Source organism: Humulus lupulus, chromosome 4, assembly GCF_963169125.1.
Source record: "Humulus lupulus chromosome 4, drHumLupu1.1, whole genome shotgun sequence".
NCBI classification, from domain to species: Eukaryota; Viridiplantae; Streptophyta; class Magnoliopsida; order Rosales; family Cannabaceae; genus Humulus; species Humulus lupulus.
In genome coordinates this window covers 205524701-205549053 of record NC_084796.1, presented here as the reverse complement: position 1 = coordinate 205549053, position 24353 = coordinate 205524701, and the positions used below count along the sequence as shown (strand labels likewise).

At 32.3% G+C, this 24353-nt stretch overlaps 1 protein-coding gene across 2 annotated transcripts; it reads right to left on the bottom strand.

Annotated features, from left to right (window-relative positions):
• Positions 1 to 18764: 18764 nt before the first annotated feature.
• On the bottom strand, positions 18765 to 21268 carry LOC133831131 (uncharacterized). 2 transcript variants are annotated; one of them, XM_062261320.1, is made up of 4 exons: positions 21113 to 21268; positions 20385 to 20555; positions 19540 to 19618; positions 18765 to 19010 (listed from the first exon to the last, which is right to left on the bottom strand). In XM_062261320.1, the coding sequence occupies exons 2-4, from the start codon at positions 20534 to 20536 to the stop codon at positions 18942 to 18944; spliced, it is 300 nt and encodes a 99-aa protein (XP_062117304.1). In that variant the 5' UTR covers positions 20537 to 20555; positions 21113 to 21268; the 3' UTR covers positions 18765 to 18941. The 2 variants fall into 2 exon arrangements, with proteins under 2 accessions (XP_062117304.1, XP_062117305.1); XM_062261321.1 differs by having other exon boundaries at positions 20385 to 20552.
• Between the last annotated feature and the right edge of the window lie 3085 nt (positions 21269 to 24353).

Genomic DNA, 24353 nt, shown 5'->3' with positions numbered 1-24353 from the left:
GGCCTCGGTGCAGCTCGCCAGGTGTCGCGGTACCAAGGTGATTTAGAGAACTGCCCTAGCCTCTGAGTTCATGCGGGCCGCGATGCTCCAAGAACAGCGCCGCAGCACAACCCCGCGAACTCATAAAATCTTGTGATTCTAGAAATCGTCAATCGACCCAAATCCACCCAAACTAGATTTTAATCCAATTAAAAATCTCCCAACATAATATGACCACATAACAAATATAGTAACTTACACACCCAACAATCAACAACAAAAAGCCCCAAGAACCACCTAGAATCCCAAACTTAAGGACTCGCCAAGCTTAACACATAAACTACCAAAAACAGCATCCTACCTCTGAATTCCTCTATGAAAAGTCGAATTCCTTAGCAGGTAGCATTCCTAGCAACCTCTAATTCCCAGCCACAAGCTTTAAATCCCACCTAGATCACCTCTAGGATCAAAACTTCAAGGTTTTCTTTCTCCTCTTGGAAAATAGTAGAGAGAGGGAGATAGACTACTGCTAGAAGAAAAAACATGAAAGTGAAGTCTAGCTAAGTCTTGGCTAGACTCTTGGAAAAAGACCATAATGCCCATACCTTAAAAATCTATCCTTTAGGTCCCCAAGGGCAAAAAGGTCATTTGACACCACTTTCCCGCTAAACCTCAAATTCTACTTAAAATTCCCAATTAATCTCACTAATCTTCCAAACACTAATATTTTACCCCAATTGTAACTCATACTCCAGTACCCCCGGTAATTCACCAAATTACTAATATTCTCCTCGGCTCACCCCGAGTAGGGTATTAATCTTCAATGTAACTTTTCTACCAAATTGCTCACTAGGATCGTTTCATGCCACACATCTCAAATATATCCACATAATAATGTGGTCCCACTTACAAAGAACATATATTTACAGATATACCATCAGCGAGTCAGAAACACGAAAATGCCATTTTTAACAGAAACGGGCCTACAAGCACATTTAATACACTTAAACATGCATAAGTAGTCATTTCATAATATAACTCATAAAATTCACATATATAATTACGGTTAAATCATACTAACACATAGACATCCAACTATGCTCTTATGGCACACTTGTAACGTCCTCCTAATCGAGAACCGTTACACTGTGTACTTAAAATTGTGTCAGACTCGCTAATCGAGTCATTTGGCTTAAAACATATAACTATGGTTAATATCAAGGGTTAGGGTTAAAAATTTTGGTCAAAGGAATCGTTGACTTTTATTTAAAAAGTTTCATACGACCATGGGATCCCAAAATATTACAACTAAACTTTTAAAAAGGTGTATATACATCAAAATTACATTCAGCCGACCTAAGCGGCAAAAATAGGGCTACAACCCTAGTTCCTTTGAAATATCCTCAGCGGTGGAGGTCGAGCAGCCACATATGTACACACCGCCGCCGATGCTTTCCAAATCATGGTTGGTCAAGCTTTCCCTTCCCCTTACCTACACCACAAAGCACCCATGAGCCAAGGCTCATCAAGAAAACTATACATGTGCATAAACAGAACAATACAGATTCCCAGATACTTATCTAGCATGTCCAGCAGTAATAACCTACACATACAGTTATTCAGTTACAAACAAATGGTCATTGGACCAATTTGGGGCTGCTGCCCTGAACATTTTACCATAGAGCCAACTCCGGGGCCTATGCCCTAGCTATGTGACCATAGAGTGATCTGGGACCCACGCCCTTAACTCTGAGTAACTAGCCCAACACCTTTGGTTTTCCAACGACCATAGGGTCGGTCAACGTAATAGTACATTGCTGATTTAGGCTTAAGCCTTTCGACCAACGCGCAGCGCGCTTTTGCCGTCCTTGACTAATAAGTCAAGCCCTGATCCAGGTATTCAAACCTTAATATAGGAACAGATATGAATAAGCATATCCCAACAAAACAAGTACGCATGCATGTTAATCACATAACACTCTCAAGTAACCGTACTCATAATACTAATCATACCTATTTAATGGGGCCTCAGGCCCTAATCACGGAATCCATGCAACAAACATGAAACACTGAAGTAGGTAGAAAATATTCAAGTAGGATCAATCAACATGTGAAACAATAGCTTAAACACAAACGTTCTCAGGGGCCCAAGCCCTAATCATAATTATTGATAACAGTCGGGCCAATCCCTGATCACATATAACACATATTGGATGCAGTTTTCTTACCTCAGGTCCGAGTATAGCATAAAATAAGGACGACCCTCGAGCACGATCCAAGTTCCGAGCCCCTAGCAATAACCTAGTCACAACCATAATATAGGATTCTGTCAATAACGAGCAAGTAAAGGCTTCCAGACCAAATCCTAGCCTCCAAGGCCTCGAATTCCACTAAACCGAGTAGTGGAATTGATTCCAAGATCTAAGGAAAAGGTTCTCATCATTAAAAATTCCCTAAGGCCAAAACTGCCCAAGCGGGCCGCAACTTGCCCTTGAGGATCATGGTGCGCCCCTATAATCCGAGGCCCTCTCCCTCTGCCAAAGGGATGCAGGTCGCGACCTGCCCAAGAGGGTTGCGACACCCCTCCCAGACAGAGGCCTCCCAGGGCCCTGGGTTCAGCTGAGTTGCGACCCCTCAAGAACAGAGCAGCGACTTGGCCCTGCGAACCCAGATTTTCCTCATTTTCCAATAGCCAAATTCAACCCAAACTATCCCAATTTCACCCCCATAACCATAATTCAATCATCACAATAGTTTGAACATCTTCCCAACAACAAAACCCAATTGCAAAACTCATTAAATTACCAAATTCAACTCTTGAGCTATAAAGCTCAAGAACTCTTCAAGAACAGCCAAACAAAGCATAAAAATCAATGGATATCAAGGTCCAAAGCTTACCTCAACTGTGATCTAAGTCTCTCCAACTGTAGCTAATCCACTCCCAAGCTTAAGCCTTCAATCTCTCAAGCTTCAGCCAACAAATTTCCCCTTAATTTACAAAGAATTCCCTTAGAAGAGTTGAGAGAAAAATCAGAGAGAGAGGGAGAGAGAAAGAGTCGGTTGGTGAGCTGCTAGAATTTTTTGTGTGTTTCTTTATACTTCCTAAGGCTTAAGTTTCACTTAAGCTAATCTCGAGGCTCGGGGTACCAAAAACGTCCCCGAGGGAAAAATGGTCAAATTTCCCAGTATTCCCTCCTAAACTCCCTAACTCCAAATATATCCCCAATGATTCATTCTCATTGCCCGATAACCCAATTAAATGCCAAATACCCAAAATACCCCTTGCCTCGCCCCAAGTTGGGTATTGGGTCTTGTTGTGACTTTCCTGCTAACTTGTTCCCTAGGATCGTCTCGTGCCGAGTAACTCAAGTAAACCAACATAATAATGTGGTCTCATACATATATCACATATATGCACATATATACAATTATGCCCATAACGGGCCAAATTACGAAAGTTTCCGTTCTAATAAGAAACGGGCCCACATGCATATTTAATACCCCTAAACATACACCACTAGTTATATTATCATATAACTCACATAGTCCCAATCAAATAAACATATAACTCCATATATTTCCATCATGGCCCCTAATCAAGGCCCTAAGCCTTATTAGGTAATTTTAGGACGTTACCTAATCTAGGAACTAAGCCTTATTAATGAACTTGGGGCGTTACACAGAACCAGCAAACCACAAAAGCAATCCATATGATGGGCCTGTCTCCACAAGAAAAAATATCGACAACCTAATAAAACAAATTCACAGAAATATGCAAAGTACCTTACCCGTCATCCCCTGAAGTTGGCAGGGAGGCCTGGGACCTTGGTGGCTCGAATGAGGAACGACAACTTTGGATGGAAAAATTCGACAATGTATGAAAGTCAAAGACCTCAAATGGCTGAGTCCCTAGGGTTTTGCTAGGCAACCCCTCCCCGGCGATCACTCTGCCATGCACCAAGGAATTCGAGCCATGAGATCGCATAAGCAATAGGCTAAGTCACCTATGTGTGCGCCTTGCACCTCTCGTGGGCTGCCTCGCGAGACCTCGCCATTCACGACCCCGAACACCACTCGCCAAGAATGTAACGTCCTACAAATCTAGGACTGTTACACCTTGTGTTTAAAATAGCGCTTAACTCAATAAACGAGTCATTTGGACTCAAAAGTATAAGATGGTTTAGGTACTAAAAATTTTATTCAATAAAGATTAAACTATCCATTAAAAGGTTTGAATATATACACGGGATCCCAAACGTCTATAACAAAAGATATTTATATTAAACATTACAAAAAAAAAAAAAACCAACCTAAGTGGAAAGACCAAACTAATGATCTAAGTTTCTCAAAATAACTTGACCGTGATGGCCAAGCAGGCCGAATATGTACGTGCTTCTCCAAGGCCCACGTTACACACGATGACCGAATGTTAACTGCACCAAACATTCACAGATAATTCAATGCTAGTATGCATGACAACCAGTCTGCTCTATGTGCATATGCCAGTTTTCTTACCTTGGGTCCTTTTCTATAGACGGAGCAACCTCGAGTGCGATCTCTTTCCTGAGCCTCACAGAAACCCTAGTCACAACGAAGGTGTACATTTATCATAAATCCAATCTAGATCCCAGGTTCCAATCAAAACCCTAACTCTTGGAACCATTGTTTCCAGTTAACGAGGCACTAGAAATGTTCCCCAAGCCCCCAAGTGGGCCCCAAAACCAGATTCCCTAGACCGCAAGCCTTATTCCCAAAATTCAGAAAACTAACATTTCAAGGCACCTAGTACGATCTTGTCTGCCCGTGGCGCGGTCACACCCTACCCAACGCGGTCGTAGTCCTAATCCTGAAACTCTAATTTTAATTAAAAATTTCACCTTTTCTAGGACACTAGCGCGGTCGCGCTTGGTCTTCAGAAACCCAAAATTGCCCAAAATTCAAAGTGTTCTTCCCCAATTCGAACTTACGGTTTTCCTCTGCAATGATTAACCCAAAACTCGACCCCAAACAGGTATTCCAGCATATTTTCAACCACAAAACACCTTATACAACTTAAATAAACTACTATCAACATCAAATTACCACAAAAACGCACCAAAACTCCATGAACATGATTTTCCATTTCAAAGTTCTAAGCTAAAAAGAACCTTACTCGAAGTCTGAAAATCCCATCTCAAATCACAACACCAATATAAATGGAGCTTCTAAACAAATTATAAATGCTTTGTAATCCTTAAAATGTCAAGCTAACTTTCTAGTACTACCCCCAAATTCAAGATTCAAAACCAAAGTTTCAAAAACTCAAGAACACTCTAGGAAAAAGAATAACACTCTAGAGAAAGCTTACCTCAGCTGCACAATTCAAATTCCCCAAGGAGAAAATGGATTAACCAGCTGCAACCTTTACTTCCCAAGTTCTTGATTCTCCCTTATAAGCCTCCAAATTCAAGAATTTCCTCAAGTCTTGAATGTTGGCTTCAAAATCTCTTTAAAAAGGAAAATTGAGAGAGATAGGGAGGGAATACGTGAGTGGCATCTGCCCTTGAACCTTAGCCAATTCCACTAATCACATGGTCCAAAGACCATTATCCCTTCCCCCATAAATTCTCTTCAAAGTATCCCCAAGGGCAAAATGGTCATTTAGCCTAATTTCCCACTAAACCTCAAATTACACCTTAAATTCCCAATTAATCAACCAATCATCAAATACAATTTATTTTCCATCAAACACTTTCAAATATCAATAAATCCCAAAATATGAAAAATTACCAAAATACCCCTTGGCTCTCCCCGAGCCGGGTATTTATCCCAGTCATGACTTTTCTGCTAAATTACTCAAAAGGATCAACTCATGCTGAATATCACAAATATAACTGCATAATAATGTGGTCTCAAGCACATAGCATATAAAATTACAATTTTACCCTCAACGGGTCAAAATTACAAAAATGTCCATTTTTAACAAAATTGGGTCTTTTAACACATTTAATACTCATATTCGTGCATGCACAATTACATAAGCATATAAATCACATAATGAAATTAATCAACACATAATTACTCCACGTGTCTCTTGGGAATACATTTTACAAGATCGTAAAATATTTCATGTATGTTTCGTATATTAAGCAAATTAACATATAAAACATCCTAGAAACATGTTTATAATGATTTCATAAAGCAAATCAAATAACAGAGTTCAAGAATCTTATTTTTACACAGTGGATATTGAGACTTCTTCCTTCACTCTCTCTAACCCTTGTTCATTTATGTCACTGAGTAATGACAAGATAATGAACTGGAACTTCAACCTACACAATCTTCCACAATTACCTTTGATCACCTAGACTATGGTGGGCAATTCTAAACACATGAGATAGGAAAATTATAGAGAAGAAGTGGGTGACCACAATAGGTCTTTTGAGTCTAGGTTTTCACTTTTTCAAAACTTAAGATCTCAAAACCCTAGACTTAACTACCTATTTATAGCATCATTTTAGGGTAAATTTAATTTAATTAAATAAGAAAAATAATAGCTTAAAAATACCTATATAGCTTAATACTATAGTATTTTCTAAGCCTTGGGATTTTTCCATTTTTAAATCCAAAGCATAAAAGTATATTTATTCAAATACTATTATTTTCTATAATTATATAATAAAAAAACCCTTATTAATAATTAATTAAATAAGTATAATATAATATATATTATAAACAGATTTCGTGATATACGAAATGTTATAAATAATAATTAAATAATTAATTAATTCATGTTAACTAATTATAATTTGAACATTGATTTAATACTATTTATCAATTTAACACCAATTTGTCATAATTAATAAATTTCCCAAAATTTTCTTTTCTTCTCTAATTTCCACATCTTAGTAAAATTGTCCAAAATTGACACAAAACAATTTTGACAATCCTAATTAAAAATTAAATCAATTAATCGAGACTATCTAGATGATTTAATCAAAGGCATTGTGGGGACCATGGACCCATGAATTCAAGCTCCAATAAGCTACCGTAAAATTATTATCGAATAATTTCACTACCTTATTAACTCCTCGTGACTCCACTAAGGACTTGGAATTGCATTCTAGAACTCCTAGAACGCTTTACACTTAAAGTAAATACGTTATCCATTGTTACAACCATAATTTTTCATTCAATCCTCTATAGATGATCTACAACTGTGTAATGACCCAACTATTTTTAAGACCTCGGACCATTAAAACTACTAGACATAGCTACTATTTTGATACAAACCTAAGAAATAACATAACTTTATTTAAAACCCAAAATAGTGTATCAAATACAAAATAATTTATGAACATAAAATATGGTATGGGATCCCATTGTTATAAAACATAAAACATAAACTTTAATTGTTTAAATACTAATTGCGAAAATACATCAAAACATAATTTAAAACACAAAAAAAAACATCATCCACAATCGTCACGCAGTCCATTCAATCCATTCATCCTCAACACACAAGCCAAGTTGCCATGAATCTTTCCACCTTCCATAATCATTTTCCTGCATCAAGCTAAAAATAAAGGAATGAGCCTAATGCCCAGCAAGAAAAATATACTAACACATAAGACTTAATCATAAACATATGACTATAAAACATATGACTATAAAAACGTATATCATATAGGGCTACAATATTAATGGCCATTAACTCATTAACATGGCATGTGATGAATCATCTAGGTCCTCTGTCTACTAATTGAGGTAGGTTAGATCACATGGTAGCATATAATAACACATCTAGGTCCTCTGTCTACTAATCGAGGTAGGGTAAATCATAACTCTAAACCATGAAAATGATAAAAAAAATCTTGGGGTTTGCTACCTAAGCAACAATAAGCCCCAAGAAATATAAAAAATATTGGGGTCTGTTATCTAAGAAACTATAAGCCCCAAATGACTAGAAGACATATTTATATATATGTCATAGCATAAAACATATCATGGCTTAAACATATAAACACATAAAATCTATCCTATTTTCCTTACCAAAAATTGGGATATTTGAGAACAAGAACAGGATTGGAACACTCCTAAAACCAACCGTAAGAATGGTGAGTATTTCTAACGAATGAATATGAAAAGGGAACTAAACCATCCAAGTAGAAACTTACCGAAAAGAACATTAAGTTTCAAGAAACTTAAGTACCTAACCAAGAATCATAAACAAGAGTTAGAATCTGAAAACAAAATAAAAGAAAACTAAAGAAATATGAAGAACTTGAACTTAAGGATAAGAATACCTTGGCTGAACTAGAACCCGATCTACACCTCGATATCGAAATAACACTATATCTCACTTCCCAAGTGTTTAGAAAAGCTTAGAATGATAAAGCTTTTAACCCAAAACCCAAGACTTTCTCTCTATAGTAACCTTAGCAACTTGGAGCCTCTGAACAATTGCTTGAAGAATGAAGAAATGGCTGAGTACTAGGTCCTATTTATAGATTTCAAGGAGTGAAACTAACCCCTTTTAATTTGAATAAATAAATGAATATAAAATGAAAAAAGATTTGAATTTTCGCTCAATAGACACCCAGAACTCGGTCAAAATCGTTCATAGGCAGGTCCAAGTGGTTAAGGCTGTTTTTAAAATTAAAATCCCAAACTTTCAAAAATAAAGCACCAGGGGCGATATATCGCCTACCCTGGGCAATATATCGGCTGGACCATTTTCCCGAGCCCCGTTCGAACATTCGTGCAAAGTTGACGTATTTTCCGTATCTTCCGTAGGCAATATATCGGCCCCTATATCTGTGATATATCGGCATACATTGATATATCAAACACGTATTTGCACTTTTTCAGCATATTTGAAATTGATTAAACAACTTGAGTGGGTCTAAACGTAATCCTAACAGTTGCTGGAAGGTTCTAGAGCTTCTAGATCTTTCTTTTAATCAAATTATTCATTAAAATACTTAAATCCTTAATAAACATGATTATGACAAGTGTCATGCTCTTATTAATTCTATCTAAACCTTAGGTTTATAATAAATAATATTTCTAGGACCAGCAATATTAATCAAACATTATGTTATATTTCTTATATTTAAATGCATTTTATCACTTAAATTATATATATTGTATATGTTTATGATATGTGCTTAATGCGACTAATGTTATCATATTAGTGTACAATTTTTATAAACAAATGTATTAAAAAATATACTAAAAGTACTTAAATTTTCATAATAATTAATTTGGTGAATTCTGTAAAATCATTTATTGGCTAACTTTAATTTAGACAAAATATTTTAAAGTTATTAAGGAAAATCAGTAGCATATCCTTATTGATTAATGATTTAAATATCAAATTAATTCAGCTGATTTTCTAGTGTGAAAATATCTTTTAAGTGTAAATATATTTTTTATCTTATTTATCACAATAATCAATATTTGGTAAAAATATGTATTTCAATTATCTTGAGATTATTTTCAGGGATTATGTTTATTCTGGAATAAAAAAGGTATCAAAAATGAACATGGTCAAAAAAAATGACCATGTTCGTTCTGCCAGATAAAATTGATTACATTGCTGACTGTCGACACAGAATTCATTTGGCTGGCTGATTTCCTTAATCAAAGGAATTTGCAAATTGATTTCAAAGATACCAGAAAATGATGGCCTTGGACGATTTCCTTACCTATAAATATCTTGCCAAGGCCTTTGGAATTTTCATCTCTTCCATTTTGAATATTTGTAAACATTATGTTATTTTGAAGAGTATTTTTCTTTGTAGAGATTAAGTTTGTTCACATTAATCTTTGTGAGAGTGCTGAATGTACTTGTGGATATCTATCTAGTTCATTGTAAACAGATAGTGTCTATTGTGAACGTGTTCATAAGGATCTTCGGGAGAGGATTCTATCTAAGTCTCACTTCGGGAGGAAGTGTGCACTCGCTATTCTTTGAAGGGAGTTCAAGAGAATCAGCGTTTCATCAAACCAAATTCGTAGAGAAGAGTACAACAAGATTGCGGCAATAGTTTAAGAGGGAGTCTTACATTGTTTAAGTCAATGCTTTTGTACACATTGTTTCTTTACTAATTGGTTTATTCTCTGGGCGTGGCCCCGTGGATGTAGGTTATCTGAAAAGATTTCTGAACCACGTAAAAATTCTCGTGTGTTGAATTTTTACTTGTTTTTCTGTTTCTGTTTAAATAGTTGCATAATTAGTGTGAACAAAACTGAAATCTGACTAAACAACTTAATCAAAATTCCGCATTTAATTAAGTTATTTATTTTAAATCACTTGGTAATATTAAAATACGGAATTTCAAATTCTGATTACAGTTTCAAGTATCCACATGCAAGGCATTGAATAAATTTAAATACAAATGTACAATATATATATATATAAAACAATTCATAAACATACCAACAAGGTAGTGAAAGATACAAGTAATATCTCTTCTATATAAAAAAAAGTGTATAGATAACGGAAATTCTTGGTTTTAACAGTATTTTATTTTTTCCTATTAACTTTAACATAATATTCTTATATTTAACTATAGATTGTAAACATGACTTAAATTTAAATAAATAAATAATCAAACAAATTAAAATATGATATTTTTTAGATATTTTACAATGATAATTATTGAAAAACAATAAAATCATACATTTTATAACTTAAATAAAATTTAATTAAATTTAAACTTAATATTATATTAAACATATAATATATAATCTTTTATTGTCACTGCCAAATCCATAAACTAGAACAAACATAAATAAATTAATTAATTAAAATATGATATTTTTAAGATATTTTATGATAATTTAAATATTTATTTAAAAATAATAAAGGCATACAAATCATTTTTTTATGTTATAAATTTGTGTAATAGTTTATTTTTTATCAAGTGATAGGAGCTTTTTTTCTTCATCAAATTCACCAAAGGACATTGCGAGATACATTAGAAACTAAAAATAATTTATGCATGTATACTACTGTCTACACTATGACTTTTTATATTCTTATTTTATTTCTATTATTAATTTTCTTTTAAATATTATTGTATTTTATATATATGTCATGTAGCCATGTAAATATATATCTATGTCAATATTGTGTTTAGATGTCATATATGTTGAAATTATTGTTATAAATATTTATATATACTATTGAACTATAATTCATTCTATGACATATATATTTAAAAAAACTGTATATCAGTTTTTATTAAAATTATAAACAATATTTACAACTTTAAAATTAAGCAAACGTGCATTACACGTTGCTTCTACCAAGTAAAAGAAGACTGACCATCATCATATAAAAAAAATTAAAAAGAACCATCTAATTACGTAACAAATTAATACATTTAATCATTATTTATAGTTACTAAATTTTTATGGAAATTTTTGTATTAAAAAATTGCTTTACAGGAAGAATATATAAATATTACTAAATTTAAATAGTTTTTTATAGGGAAATTATCCTAAATACGATAATTTCTTTATTATTTTTTTTCATTTTTACGTGTTTTTTTTTTCATTTTTATATGTGTTGCCTTTTCAATTGTACATCAACCTAATTTTTTTTATTTCGTTAAAACGGCTTATACATCAAATATTTTTCTCACTTTCTTTGCCTCTCTCCACGATACTTGCACTTTTATTCTCTTTCTCCTGCAACATTTGGTTTATCTTTTTGCAGTTTACAAACTCAGTTGCAATTGATTATGTTATTTATATATTATGAAAAACTAATATTGTTAAAAGGATTTTTGTATGTATAGTCTACTACTCTGGTCGAGCTATATGTTCTTCCAGCTATAATTTTTATTTAGTTTATGTCTACTTCCTTCTATATATGCAGTTTACTATGTATTTTTTTGTTTCTTTTTTAAGCTAGAATGTTATATATCTATTTGAAAGATATTTTGTCGTTATCAATAACACTATTGATTGGACTTTTTTTTATTTTGTCTTGATATTTCACTTTCAAGAATGTCTTCTGATAAATCACTGTCACAATAAAAAATAAGCCTTATATATATATATCATATTTCGTTGCTAAACATCCAAGGATTAAAGGGCTGGGCTGAAGTATAGATGATTAGGATATGAGAGAGAGACTATTAAAGAGTATTGTTGAAAGGAAAAGATAAATATCGGGTTGAGCTTGATGAAGAAGCCTACTTTTGCTTTGTCCAAGAAAAAGGAAGAGGAAGTAATACCCGATAATAAATTATTTATTAAGATTTTTATCACTCTGTTTTTTCTTAAATGTGATATTGATGGTCCACCTCTATATTCACACTAGAAGATGGTCAGGCTTGCATTTGAGAACAAGCTGACCATGATTATTGCATTTTATAGCATAATTAAAAAGGCACAAAAATCATCTTTATGTTTAATTGAATTATAGTTATTTTTCTTAAACAATATGTTTTTTTTTTTGGTGTTATATATTTATATTTGGTAAATGTAGACTAGACTAATAAAAAAAAGTTCATAAAATTTAGAGACGGGTAAACACAAGTCATACTTGAGGTGCATACACATGATTACTGAATATAAGAGTCTAACAAAATACACTAAATTGTACCAAACTACATACACTGATGAGCATACATGGTGACAATCAAATATCAGACATTATTACAAAGACAACAAATTAAATATGTCTAAAACCACCATGAATCAATATAAGAAATTTCAAAAGTAAATGTTTAATTAAATTTATTTGAGTTACTCTTATATAGGGTTGCTTGATAGGTTGTCTTGTAGGTTACTTTGGAGGTTTAATGGTTGTTTTGGAGTTTTAAGGGTTGCTTAACAAGTTTCTTTTATGAGAATTATGGGTTTATTAACAAGTTGCTATATAGAGTTGCTTAAGAGCCTCAATGATTGTTTAATAGGTTGCTTTTTAAAATGTTTATCAAGTTGCTTTATGGATTGCTTAAGGAGTTTCAATGATTTTTATGGGTCACTTTAGAGTTTCAAGGGTTTCTTAACAAGTTGTTATGAGTGTTGCTTATGAGTTTCAAGGATTGCTTAACAAGTTGCTTTATGGATTTATTGCGTGTTTTTTTATCAAGTTGAATTATGAATTGCTTAAGGAGTTTCAAGAGTTGCTTAACAGTTGCTTTATGGATTGTCAAGGAGTTTTAAGTTGCTTAATAGGTTGTTTTATGAGTTGTTTATCAAGTTATTTTATGGATTGCTTAAGGAGTTTCAAGAGTTTCTTTGTGAGTTGCTTAACATGTTGCTTATGGATAGCTATATAGGGTTGCTTAGGAGTTTCAATGGTTGCTTAACAGATTCCTTGATGGGTTACTTTGAAGTTTCAAGAGTTGCTTAAGAGGTTGTTTTATGAGTTGCTTAAGGAGTTTCAAGTGTTAGTGTTGCTTAAAGACTTTTATGAGTTGCTTAATAGGTTGCTTATGATTTAGGTTGCTTATGAGGATTATGGTTGCTTAACAAGTTGCTATATAGGGTTTCTTAAGAGCCTCAAGGATTACTTAACAACTTGCTTTATGAATTGTTTATCAAGTTGCTTTATGGATTGCTTAAAGAGTTTCAATCATTTTTATGGGTTACTTTAGAGTTTCAAGGATTTCTTAACATGTTGCTATTAGTGTTGCTTATGAGTTTCAAGAGTTGCTTAACAAGTTGCTTTATGGATTTATTGTGTTTTTTTATCAAGTTGACTTATGAATTGCTTAAGGAGTTTCAAGAGTTACTTAACAGTTGCTTTATGGGTTGTCATGGAGTTTTAAGTTGCTTAATAGGTTGTTTTATGAGTTGTTTACTGAGTTATTTTATGGATTGCTTAAGGAGTTTCAAGAGTTTCTTTATGGGTTGCTTAAGGAATTTGAAGGGTTGCTTAACATGTTGCTTATGGATTTCTATATAGGGTTGCTTAGGAGTTTCAATGGTTGCTTAACAGATTGCTTGATGGGTTACCTTGAAGTTTCAAGGGTTGCTTAAGAGGTTGTTTTATGAGTTGCTTAAGGAGTTTCAAGTGTTAGTGTTGCTTAAAGACTTTTATGAGTTGCTTAATAGGTTGTTTATGATTTATGTTGCTTATGAGGATTATGGGTTGCTTAACAATTTGCTATATAGGGTTGCTTAAGAGCCTCAAGGATTGCTTAACAAGTTGCTTTATGAATTGTTTATCAAGTTGCTTTTATGGATTGCTTAAGGAGTTTCAATGATTTTTATGGGTTGCTTTAGAGTTTCAAGAGTTTCTTAACAGGTTGTTATTAGGGTTGCTAAGGAGTTTCAAAGGTTGCTTAACAAGTTGCTTTATGGGTTTATTGTGTTGTTTTATCAAGTTGCTTTATGAATTGCTTACGGAGTTTCAAGGGTTGTTTAACAGGTTGCTTTATGGGTTGTCATAGAGTTTTAATGGTTGCTTAATAGGTTGATTTATGGGTTGTTTATCAAGTTATTTTATAGATTGCTTAAAGGAGTTTCAAGAGTTTATTTATGGGTTGCTTAATGAATTTTAAGGGTTGCTTAACATGTTGCTTCATATGTTGCTTATGAGTTACTATATATGGTTGCTTAGGAGCTTCAATGGTTGCTTAACAGATTGCTTGATGGGTTACTTTGAAGTTTCAAGGGCCTCTTAACAAGTTTCTTAAGGAGTTTCAAGCGTTGTTTAACAGGTTGCTTAGGAGTTACTTAATAGGTTCTTATGATTTAAGTTTCTTATGAGGATTATGAGTTGCTTAAAAAGTTGATATATAGGGTTGCTTAATAGTTTCAATGGTTGCTTAACATGTTGGTTTATGAATTGTTTATCAAATTGCTTTATGGATTGTTTAAGGAGTTTCAAGGATTGTTTAACGGGTTGCTTTATGGATTGTTTAACATGTTTCTATTAGTGTTGCTTAGGAGTTTCAAGGATTGCATAATAAGTTGTTTTATGGGTTCATTGTTTTTTTTATCAAGTTGCTTTATAAATCTCTTAAGGAGTTTCAAGGGTTGTTTAACACCATTTTTTTATCTATGCTGCTTCTTAGTCCCCTTTTGTTAATTAAGATAAAAAATTAAACATTTCCTCAATGCTTAATTCTTACCGAGATAGAGGATCAGATGCATGGAACTTTTTTACACCACAAGTAAATCCTTTCTTAATTCAAGAAACAAGCTGCTTTTGGTTGTTTTGGTTGATAATGAGGTTGCTTAAGTTTTATAATTTGAATATAAGATTGTTTAAGTTGATTTAGGTTGCATAACAGGTTGCTTAATTTCCTATAATTTGAAAATGAGATTGTTTAAGACGACTTAGTTACTGTAGGTTGCATACTAGGTCGCTTAAGTTGCTTTATGTTACATAGTACGTTACTGTAATTTACATATGAGATTTTTTAAGTTGCTTTAGTTGCAAATAAGATTGCTTAAATTGTTGTATATTTCATATCATGTTGCTTAAGTTAATGTGTGTTGCATATGAGGTTGCTTAAAATGTTCTGGGATGCATCTTTACCTAAAATAGTTGATAAATAATGCATTTGAGTTGTTTAAGTTGCTTAGGTTGCATTGGGTTGCAAAAAGTTGATTAAGTTGCATAATGAAATTGTTTTAGTTGCTTAAGTTGTTCTAATTTGCATAAGAAATTGTTTTATGTTACATATCAGGTGGCTTAAGTTGATCTATGTTGCATAATATGCTGCTTAACATGTTGTAAGTTGCATTTTTACTTGAAATGATTGTTGATGCATTTAGGTTGTTTAAGTTACTATAGATTGTATTGGGTTGCATAAAGTTACATTTAGGATAGAATGACATTGTGTTCGATATTATATGAACACCATGAGTTACTAGCTAGCAAGCATTATGGTAACTATGTATATATATATAGAAATTTGTCGTACAAACTTAGTTCAGCAATCTATAGTGATCAAGGAGCTCAATTCATCCACGTTATAGTAGTGTATTGTACATATATGCAAAAGATTTATTTCGTTTTATAGCGTACATCCGAAAAAATAATTAAAATTAAAAAGAACTCTATACCGGAAGCATGTCGTACAATTGTATCTTCTTTGAGTTTTCCTATTGAAGTTCAAGAACACTTACCAAAAATTATCATATACGCTATGTATAAATATATATAGCTACTCACGTATATAAATAAGTATACAATAACCATATCTATATATATAAACTAAAGCTTGAGCGAGAGTTTAAAAATATATATGTAACAGTTATTTAAAATATGTATGTATGACTAATTTAATTAATATGCATATATGACTGAACACGATTGATGATAAAGTTGCTTTATAGTATGTCCTTCATTTCATGTATTGTGATTATGATTTCCGAGCATCCATGAAAGCATGTGGCCATTTCTCTAGTACAAATTGTATATTTGTAAAAAAAAAAAAAAAGGGAAATTTCATGTTATATGCATAATAACTTAGTGAAATTTTTTAATATACCACCATAACTTACTATCCTAAATATATGATAATTTCAATTATTTAGACAAAAATACCCCTAACATCGAAATTTCATCGAAATTGCATCGAAAAATCATTGTTTGGGATAATAATCAAGTTTTCATGATTTCATCGAAATAGCATCGATGTAACATCGATTTGGCATCGAAACACCATCAGCATCGATGTACCATCGATTTTGCATTGAAATTGCCAAGTTTTCATGATTGCATCGAAATAGCATCGATGTACCATCGATTTGGCATCAAAACACCATCAGCATCGATGTACCATCAATTTTGCATCGAAATACTATTGATTTTGCATCGAAACATCATCGATGTACCATCGATTTTGCATCGAAACACCATTGATGTACCATCGAATTTACATCGAAATACCATCGATTTTGCATCGAAAAAACCTCGTTTTGGCAAAAAAAAAAAAAAACTTTTTATGATTGCATCGAAAGAACATCAAAACACCATCGATTTTGCATTGAAAAATAGATGGTACATTGATGATTTTTCGATGCAATCATGAAAACTTGATTTTTATCCAAAACGATGTTTTTTCGATGCAAAATCGATAGTGTTTCGATGCAAAATCGATGGTACATCGATGATGTTTCGATGCAAAATCGATGATACATCGATGATGTTTCGATGCAAAATCGATGCTACATCGATGGTATTTCGATGCAAAATCGATGGTATATCGATGCCGATGGTGTTTCGATGCAAAATCTATGGTACATCGATGATGTTTCGATTCAAAATCAATAGTATTTCGATGCAAAATCGATGGTACATCGATGATATTTCGATGCAATCATGAAAACTTGATTATTATCCCAAACAATGCTTTTTCGATGCAATTTCGATGTTGGAGGTATTTTTGTCTAAAAAATATATATTTGAGATAGTAAATTATAGTGGCATATTAAAAAAATTTATTAAGTTATTATGCATATAATATGAAATTTCCCAAAAAAATTATAAATTATATATAAATGAAACAATTATTTAAATACCGTATAAATGAATAAAAAAATTTCTATATATATATATTAATAAAAACATCCCTTTTAAAACTATTTTTATATAATTTTTATTTTAATATATTTATTTATAAATTAAGAAATGATATTTTAGAAAAATAAAATGATAAAGTAATAAAGTATTTGTTCCATATTTTAGCTTGTTCATAAATTAAAGAGTTATTTTTGTTAAAATAGAATTTTTCATTTTAACTTTTTGAAAACGAGAAAGATAGAACAAAAATAGAATAAATAACTAATAATTTAGGATCATTAATTGTAGTAAAATTTTGAATTCTAATTATAACATGATATTATTTTTTTATATCTCTCAATAAACAAACTAACTATTGGATGATATTATCACTCAATGGTTAGAAATAATGTCAGCTAATATAGTTATTATTTTTCAATAATCAAAGACCAATTTAGATTAAAATTTGCCAACAAAAAACATGTATAGATTTGTGTTTTGTTTTCTTTCTACATAAAAGGCCTAAATTTTTTATTTTGTTTCCTTTTATGTACAATCATTTATGTTTATGATATAATATTATTTTGTTCACAAATAAAACGATGGAAACATATATGTACTTATGCTATAAAATTTTAAATTGGACAATTTTTAATAAAGAATAAATTTTATAAAAAAAAATAATCATCTTTCAAATATATTAATTATAATTGTTAATTTTTATTGCTTATTAAAAATATATTATACTTGGGTGAATATATTTTTACAGAATTTTGTGTAGAAAGAAAATCTACATTATTTTTTACAGTGGGTGACACATGCCTAATATTGAGCTTTTGAGTTATTTTAATTAAATTTAAAGAGATTGAAAAAAAAATAAGAACTACTTTTCAAAACAAAAAAATAGGTGAAGTTGGATAATAGGCAAAATGGTGGAACTACTTTTCTAAATAATTTCTCATTGAAACTATAAATATTATTTATTTAATTTTAAAAAATAAATTATATTTTACAAATATATAAAACTGAACTTTCAAGTTTCGTGCACAGGCACGAAACAAAAAAAAACTAGTAGATATAGATAATTATATATGTAACTCTTGTTGTTAGCTAATGAATTGCTATGTCATTCACAAAATGCTTATTTATGATTTTAAACAAGCATATTATTTTCCACACAAAAAAAAACGATATTAAAGAAAAATCTTTAATATTTGTGTTCTTTAAGTAATCACCGAATCCATTTCTTTCATTTGCAGTGCGTATGGAACTCACAAACAAACGATAAGACAACCAAATCTATGAAGTTGAGTCTTGAAAATGACACAATCATAAGCCTGCAACTATGGTTGAAGGAAAGATTATGCTATTAAAGCTCAATGCTTTCTCATGAAACTTAACATAGAGTCATAACAAAATCCATAAGAATTTTATTGGTCTCACAGTTCATGACTAAAAGATGGAAGTTCATGACTATATATAGAGACAATGTAAGAAACTATGGGAAATAAACAGGCCAGTTGAAATAGTATGAATCTCTGTGGTCCTTGTCCATGTATTCGTTCCACTGCAACAACAACAATTTCAACATGTATCAACTACTGTAATAGAACGAGATCAGTTATTATATCAAAATCATAGGACTAAACCAACAAGATTTTATCTTGCATAGCTATTGACATGCCACTTGAATTTTTTTCGTGTTGCAAAAGTTTTCCAATTTTTTTCAATGATTAGAAACACCCTTTACTGTTATGTTCATGTCAAAAAAATAAACGAAACTATGACGTAGCATGAAACATAACATAAATTCAGAACCAAAAGTCGACCCAGTCATTAATTCAGAGAGGAAATGAACAATCCATGAGAGTACCACATCATAATTCTGTTCATTTTTTGAACGAAATGTAACAGAAAGAGGTTTCTGACAGTTTGAAACTTTAAAGGGGGGGCTTTTGCAACGTGAAAAAAAATTAGGGGAAAGAAATTATTTGTTCTGAGCACTATTGAATTCAGCACAAGGGAAAGGGCTAAGAAATTGGCAAACTAGTTCGATTTTATGAAAGGATAGCAATTGTAATGTCAAATAGTCTTACCTTAAACTTGTAAGGCTGCCCTTTCTTCATTGCCTTCTTCCAGTGATACTGTTCAAACAACATGGCTTTGTCGTGCCAGCTGCAAGAATTTCACATTGTCAGACAGGTTTGTATAACTAATCCAAGCAAGGAAGCAAAATCATATAGACAACCACACTGAAATTGAATACAAACCATCACAGGTTTCAGACAATTTTTACGATGAAGAAAGAGAAAATCAAATGAAACAAGTTTAGATCAAAATGAGAGACATTCTTATTCCCGACTAGTGAGAACCATAGATGGGAAAGGTAGAGAATGTAGAGAAACCTGGAGAGAGAAAGGACTGGAGAATCTCAGACAACAAATAGCTTGACTAAGTTACTTCCGATGTGAATCACAACAGGGCTGAGTGGTACCAAAATAAAACGATAACTCAAGAGATAACTCAAAACGGTCAGACATGTGGCCGACAATGTCTAAGATTCAATCCCCCCTGAGTATCCACATAACAATTTCTATACTTTTCAATTATTCAAATATTATAGGGTTAATCAAGGGGCCCGGTTGCAAAAGTAGTCCAAAAAAATATTTTCATTCAGCTTAAGCATCGGCATGGTTAATCATATAGCCTATGTGAGGGAATAAAAATATAACAACGAATGGCATTCAGTTACAAAAATCTTTCCATTCAGCTATGCTATAGCACCGGCATAGTTTATCATAAAGCCAAACTGAAAGATTAAATTAAAAACAAAAGCTAATTGGCTCGTTCAAGTACACAATCACCGCCATTCAGTGACACAAAATTCACCTACAACATCTCAATATACATCTTAGATAAATTGGAATGAAAGAGAGCTTACTTGAATTGGTTAGAGAGTTGCCACATGTAGGGATTGAACCAGGTGAGAGCTGAGAAGGTAGCTGATCCAATCCATATGTTCCAGAATCGGTCTGGATCAGCGTGCGGGACACCAGGATCACCTCTGTACGCATTGCCAAAATACTTCTCCATTTTCCTCTTTGCTTGTCTTCTATACAGAAAATTGAACCGGATAAATCAAACCATAATACACTTATGCCAAATCCTTTAGTCAATTTGATTGAAAATATCATATCTAATTGTAAAGTTCCTATTTACTTCATAGATTTTCTGACATGTTCTCTGTTTTTCTTTTCAAAAGTAATGCCAAACACTCATATTTTTCTTTCAAAGACATATTGTTCTACAAGTATGGAAAGCAGGAGAATTGAATCTCTCATTACATGTATAGTGATTAGAACAAGCCAAATGATAAAACACAGAACAGTAATACACAATCAATCTCATAAAAGCATTATATTTGAAAGCCATGGCTTCTTGAGAACTGTACATTCGTTTTCATCAAATAACAACTTAAGTGCAATTCAAACTAATATATGTATGACTAGTCATAGTCAAAATCAGGTTCCATTTGATGTTAAACAAAGCATTTGCATACTGGATATTTCGAGCTTTGTTATCAAATACCGAAAATAAAACAACGAAATCAAACACAAATTAGAAGTGAAAAAAAAAATACCCAGAAAGAAAATAGGAAAAAGGATTAACCTTGAGTGAGCTTGAGGTCTGGCTGGGACTGCCTCTCGACGGAGCCTATGCAGTTCTCTGGAGACTGGTAGGAGTTTGCAAAGACGCTAAGCTTATAAAAAGGGATAATATAGTGCTATAATTACTATTTTATCCTTTTCTTTGTATTTTGGTTTATTGTTGAAACGTTAGCCAATAGCATTTGGTCCCAAACTTTATTAACTATGCACTTAGTTCCCATTTTTTTTTAGCATTTAAATCCCAATTATTACTTTTTGGCTGGTACAGTCTTTAATTAATTAATGTCATATTCTAAAAATAAATCCTAAAAATTAAGAATAAAATGAAATTTTAACAAAATAAAAATAAAATAGCACCTTCTTTTTTTTTCTCTTTACACTATTTTAATTAATCCTAAATATATTATTTTGATAAATTAACATAAATATTATCATCAAATACTGAAAAATAAAGAAAAAAAATATTATTATATCTCTAATATATTTAATATATCACTTATATATTAATTAGTTTATAATTTTTAATTATTAATGAAATAAATATACTTTTAAATTTAGATGCATGAAAATGAGTATTTTAATTTTACTAATGATTTTAATTTTAGTGATATATATTTTTACTTTTAAATTATTTATGTCTTTTACTTTTGAAAAGATTATCATTTCCTTAAGAATGTCAAATTTATTTCAATTTTTAAATAATAAATTTTAAAGTTTCCAAAAAAAAAAAAGTAACATTTACTAGTAATTTTGTACTTAAAATTTTTAGAATGTGTGTGACTTTTTATTAACAACTTAGGAAGAGTTTAAATAGAAAGATGTGCAGTAAGAAAAAATCCGGTATAGATAAAAGCACTCTTATTAAATTTCCAGCTTCTAAAATTTAAAATATGTAAAAAAATTTATAAGATATATATTACATATTTTAGAGATATAATAAAAAAAGTATTTGTTATTATTTAATGAAAATATTTATGTCAAATTTACTAAAATAATACGTTTTATAATAAATAGTCAATTAAAATTGGTGTGAAGAGTAAAATGGGTGCTATTTTATTTATTTATTATTGTTAAAATTCCAATTTACTCTTAACTTTTGGGATTTATATAATAATATATGACATGTTTGCTTAGTCTTATTTATAGAATTTATTAATTATTTATATTAATGTCATATAAATTTTGAAATAAATATCCTATTTTAATTAAATAATTTATTTATTTTTATTTAAGTTTATATTTGTTCTAGTTTTTTAATTTGGGAGTGACAACAAGAAATTATATATTATATATTTAATGTAATATTAAATATTATATGTAGATTTTAAATTTAAGTTTCTTGCTAGTTTTTAAAAAAAAAAATTATTTTGTTGCTAATTCACAGTATATTATATTATATGTTTAATATGATATTATTCTAATAAGTGAGTTTAAGTTTAATTAAATTTTATTTAAGTTATAAACGTATGATTTTATTATTTTTAAATAATTATCATGGTAAAATATCTCAAAAATATCATATTTTAATTTATTTAATTATTTATTATTTTAAATAATTATTATTGTAAAATATCTAGAAAAATATCTTTTTTTAATTTTTTTTAATTATTTATTATTTTTAAATAATTATTGTTTACCGAGTTTTTCAGAAACTAGAATTATTAAAGATAAAAGAGCTTAGATAGTAATAAATAAAGATTATCGCACAAAGAGTTTTACGTGGTTGGGGCGTTAAAAAGCCTTAGTCCACGAGTCGATTGTATTATAGCTTTTAAGAGCTTAAGTAATGAACTCTCTGAATTTGAGCAGAGTGTATGCCACTTCGAAGAGAATTCGATCCTTTTCTCCAATGAACCACTGTTTATATTTATAGACAAGTGAGTGCACTGGGCTTGGGCCGGATTAATCCATGCCCAATAAGGGTGTAAATATTATTGGCTCTTGATGAAGGCGTAATACAAAGGATTGAAATATAAAAAGTATGTTGCCCAAGGCCCATTGGGCCTACCTAAACATAACCATACTAAAAGGCTCGCGACAGAATGTTGCGTCAGTCTGGGTGTCGTGGGCTTCGAGGGAGATTCAGGGGACAAGATCTGTCAGAGTAGTGGCAGTACAGTTCTGAACCGACGGTGTACATTCCTGATGTAACCTCTTCTACAGGTTAACTATGGGGACATAGCTCCACACTTCTTGGGGTGATGTCGGTATCAGGGATACTTTATCACGCCCAACCTGGCCACTGGGTCCAGGTCCGTTTACCAACATCCTTCTTCATTTACCAGGGTCCTGGTTCGTTTACCAGGACTCGGGTTCATCTACACGTCCCGGTCTAATCTCGGACTTAGGAGCCATGACCTCTTCATTGCATCCCAGGAAACATCCCAGGACGCGGTCCCGAGAGTATGCAACATGCCAAGACGATGGTCCTGGCTTATATTCTGGGATGCCCTTTGGGCTTTACCGAGACTTGGGCAGCCAATATTCGTTCTGTTTTCGTCTACTGGACCTGATCTTGGCTCTAAGTCCCAGGAAAGCAGCCCATAAACTCATAATGTGGATCCGTACACTTGGGGAGAAGCGAGGATAACAATTACCCCCTAAGCCTTCATCTGTGCTTGCGTGGTGGAGGCTTGTTGCCTCCCGGATCAGCTCTATACTTCCTGGTTCATTTCCAAGGCAACGGGTCCGCTGCTGGGGGGAATTGCTTGTTGAACGCTCGTGGAGTAAGCGCCTGTTTCAACGTCTTGGACCGAATCCAAAAATCCCGGTTGATCCGGGTTTGTTTACCAGACCCCCGATTCATTCACTTCAGGGCCATTTGGATGCCTCCCGTTTGTTCAGCTACATCATGATGTGCATACGTGTCCTCTTGTGACTGGCGCGTCGATGGCACTAGAATTTGAAGGGTCAGAAAACATTCTATTGGTTACTGTGTTGGCAGTCAAACGTCAGCTCGACTTCTGAAGCGTCCCATCCACGCGAACGACCTTTTTATTATCTTTGCGTCAAAAAGGACTGTTGGATGGGATGACCTTTGAGATGCTCTTCCTCTGCGCCATTGAATCAGGGCGGTGTGGATCGCACCTTTGGGTAACCGTGACCCAGTACTCAAGTAGGCCAATTAATGTCCCTGCACGATCCAGGACCGTCCGATGGGTGGGATCACGCCGAACCGTTAGATCAAAAACAACCTTTCGGTTCTTATAAATACCCTTAGATTCTCAATTAAAATTTTTACA

Coding starts and splice junctions, on each gene's coding strand:
- LOC133831131 (XM_062261320.1), bottom strand. CDS start 20,536: ATGGAGAAGTATTTTGGCAATGCGTACAGAGGTGATCCTGGTGTCCCG. Junction 19,619..20,384: donor CAACTCTCTAACCAATTCAA/GTAAGCTCTCTT, acceptor AAATTCTTGCAG/CTGGCACGACAAAGCCATGT. Junction 19,011..19,539: donor GGCAGCCTTACAAGTTTAAG/GTAAGACTATTT, acceptor TTGTTGTTGCAG/TGGAACGAATACATGGACAA.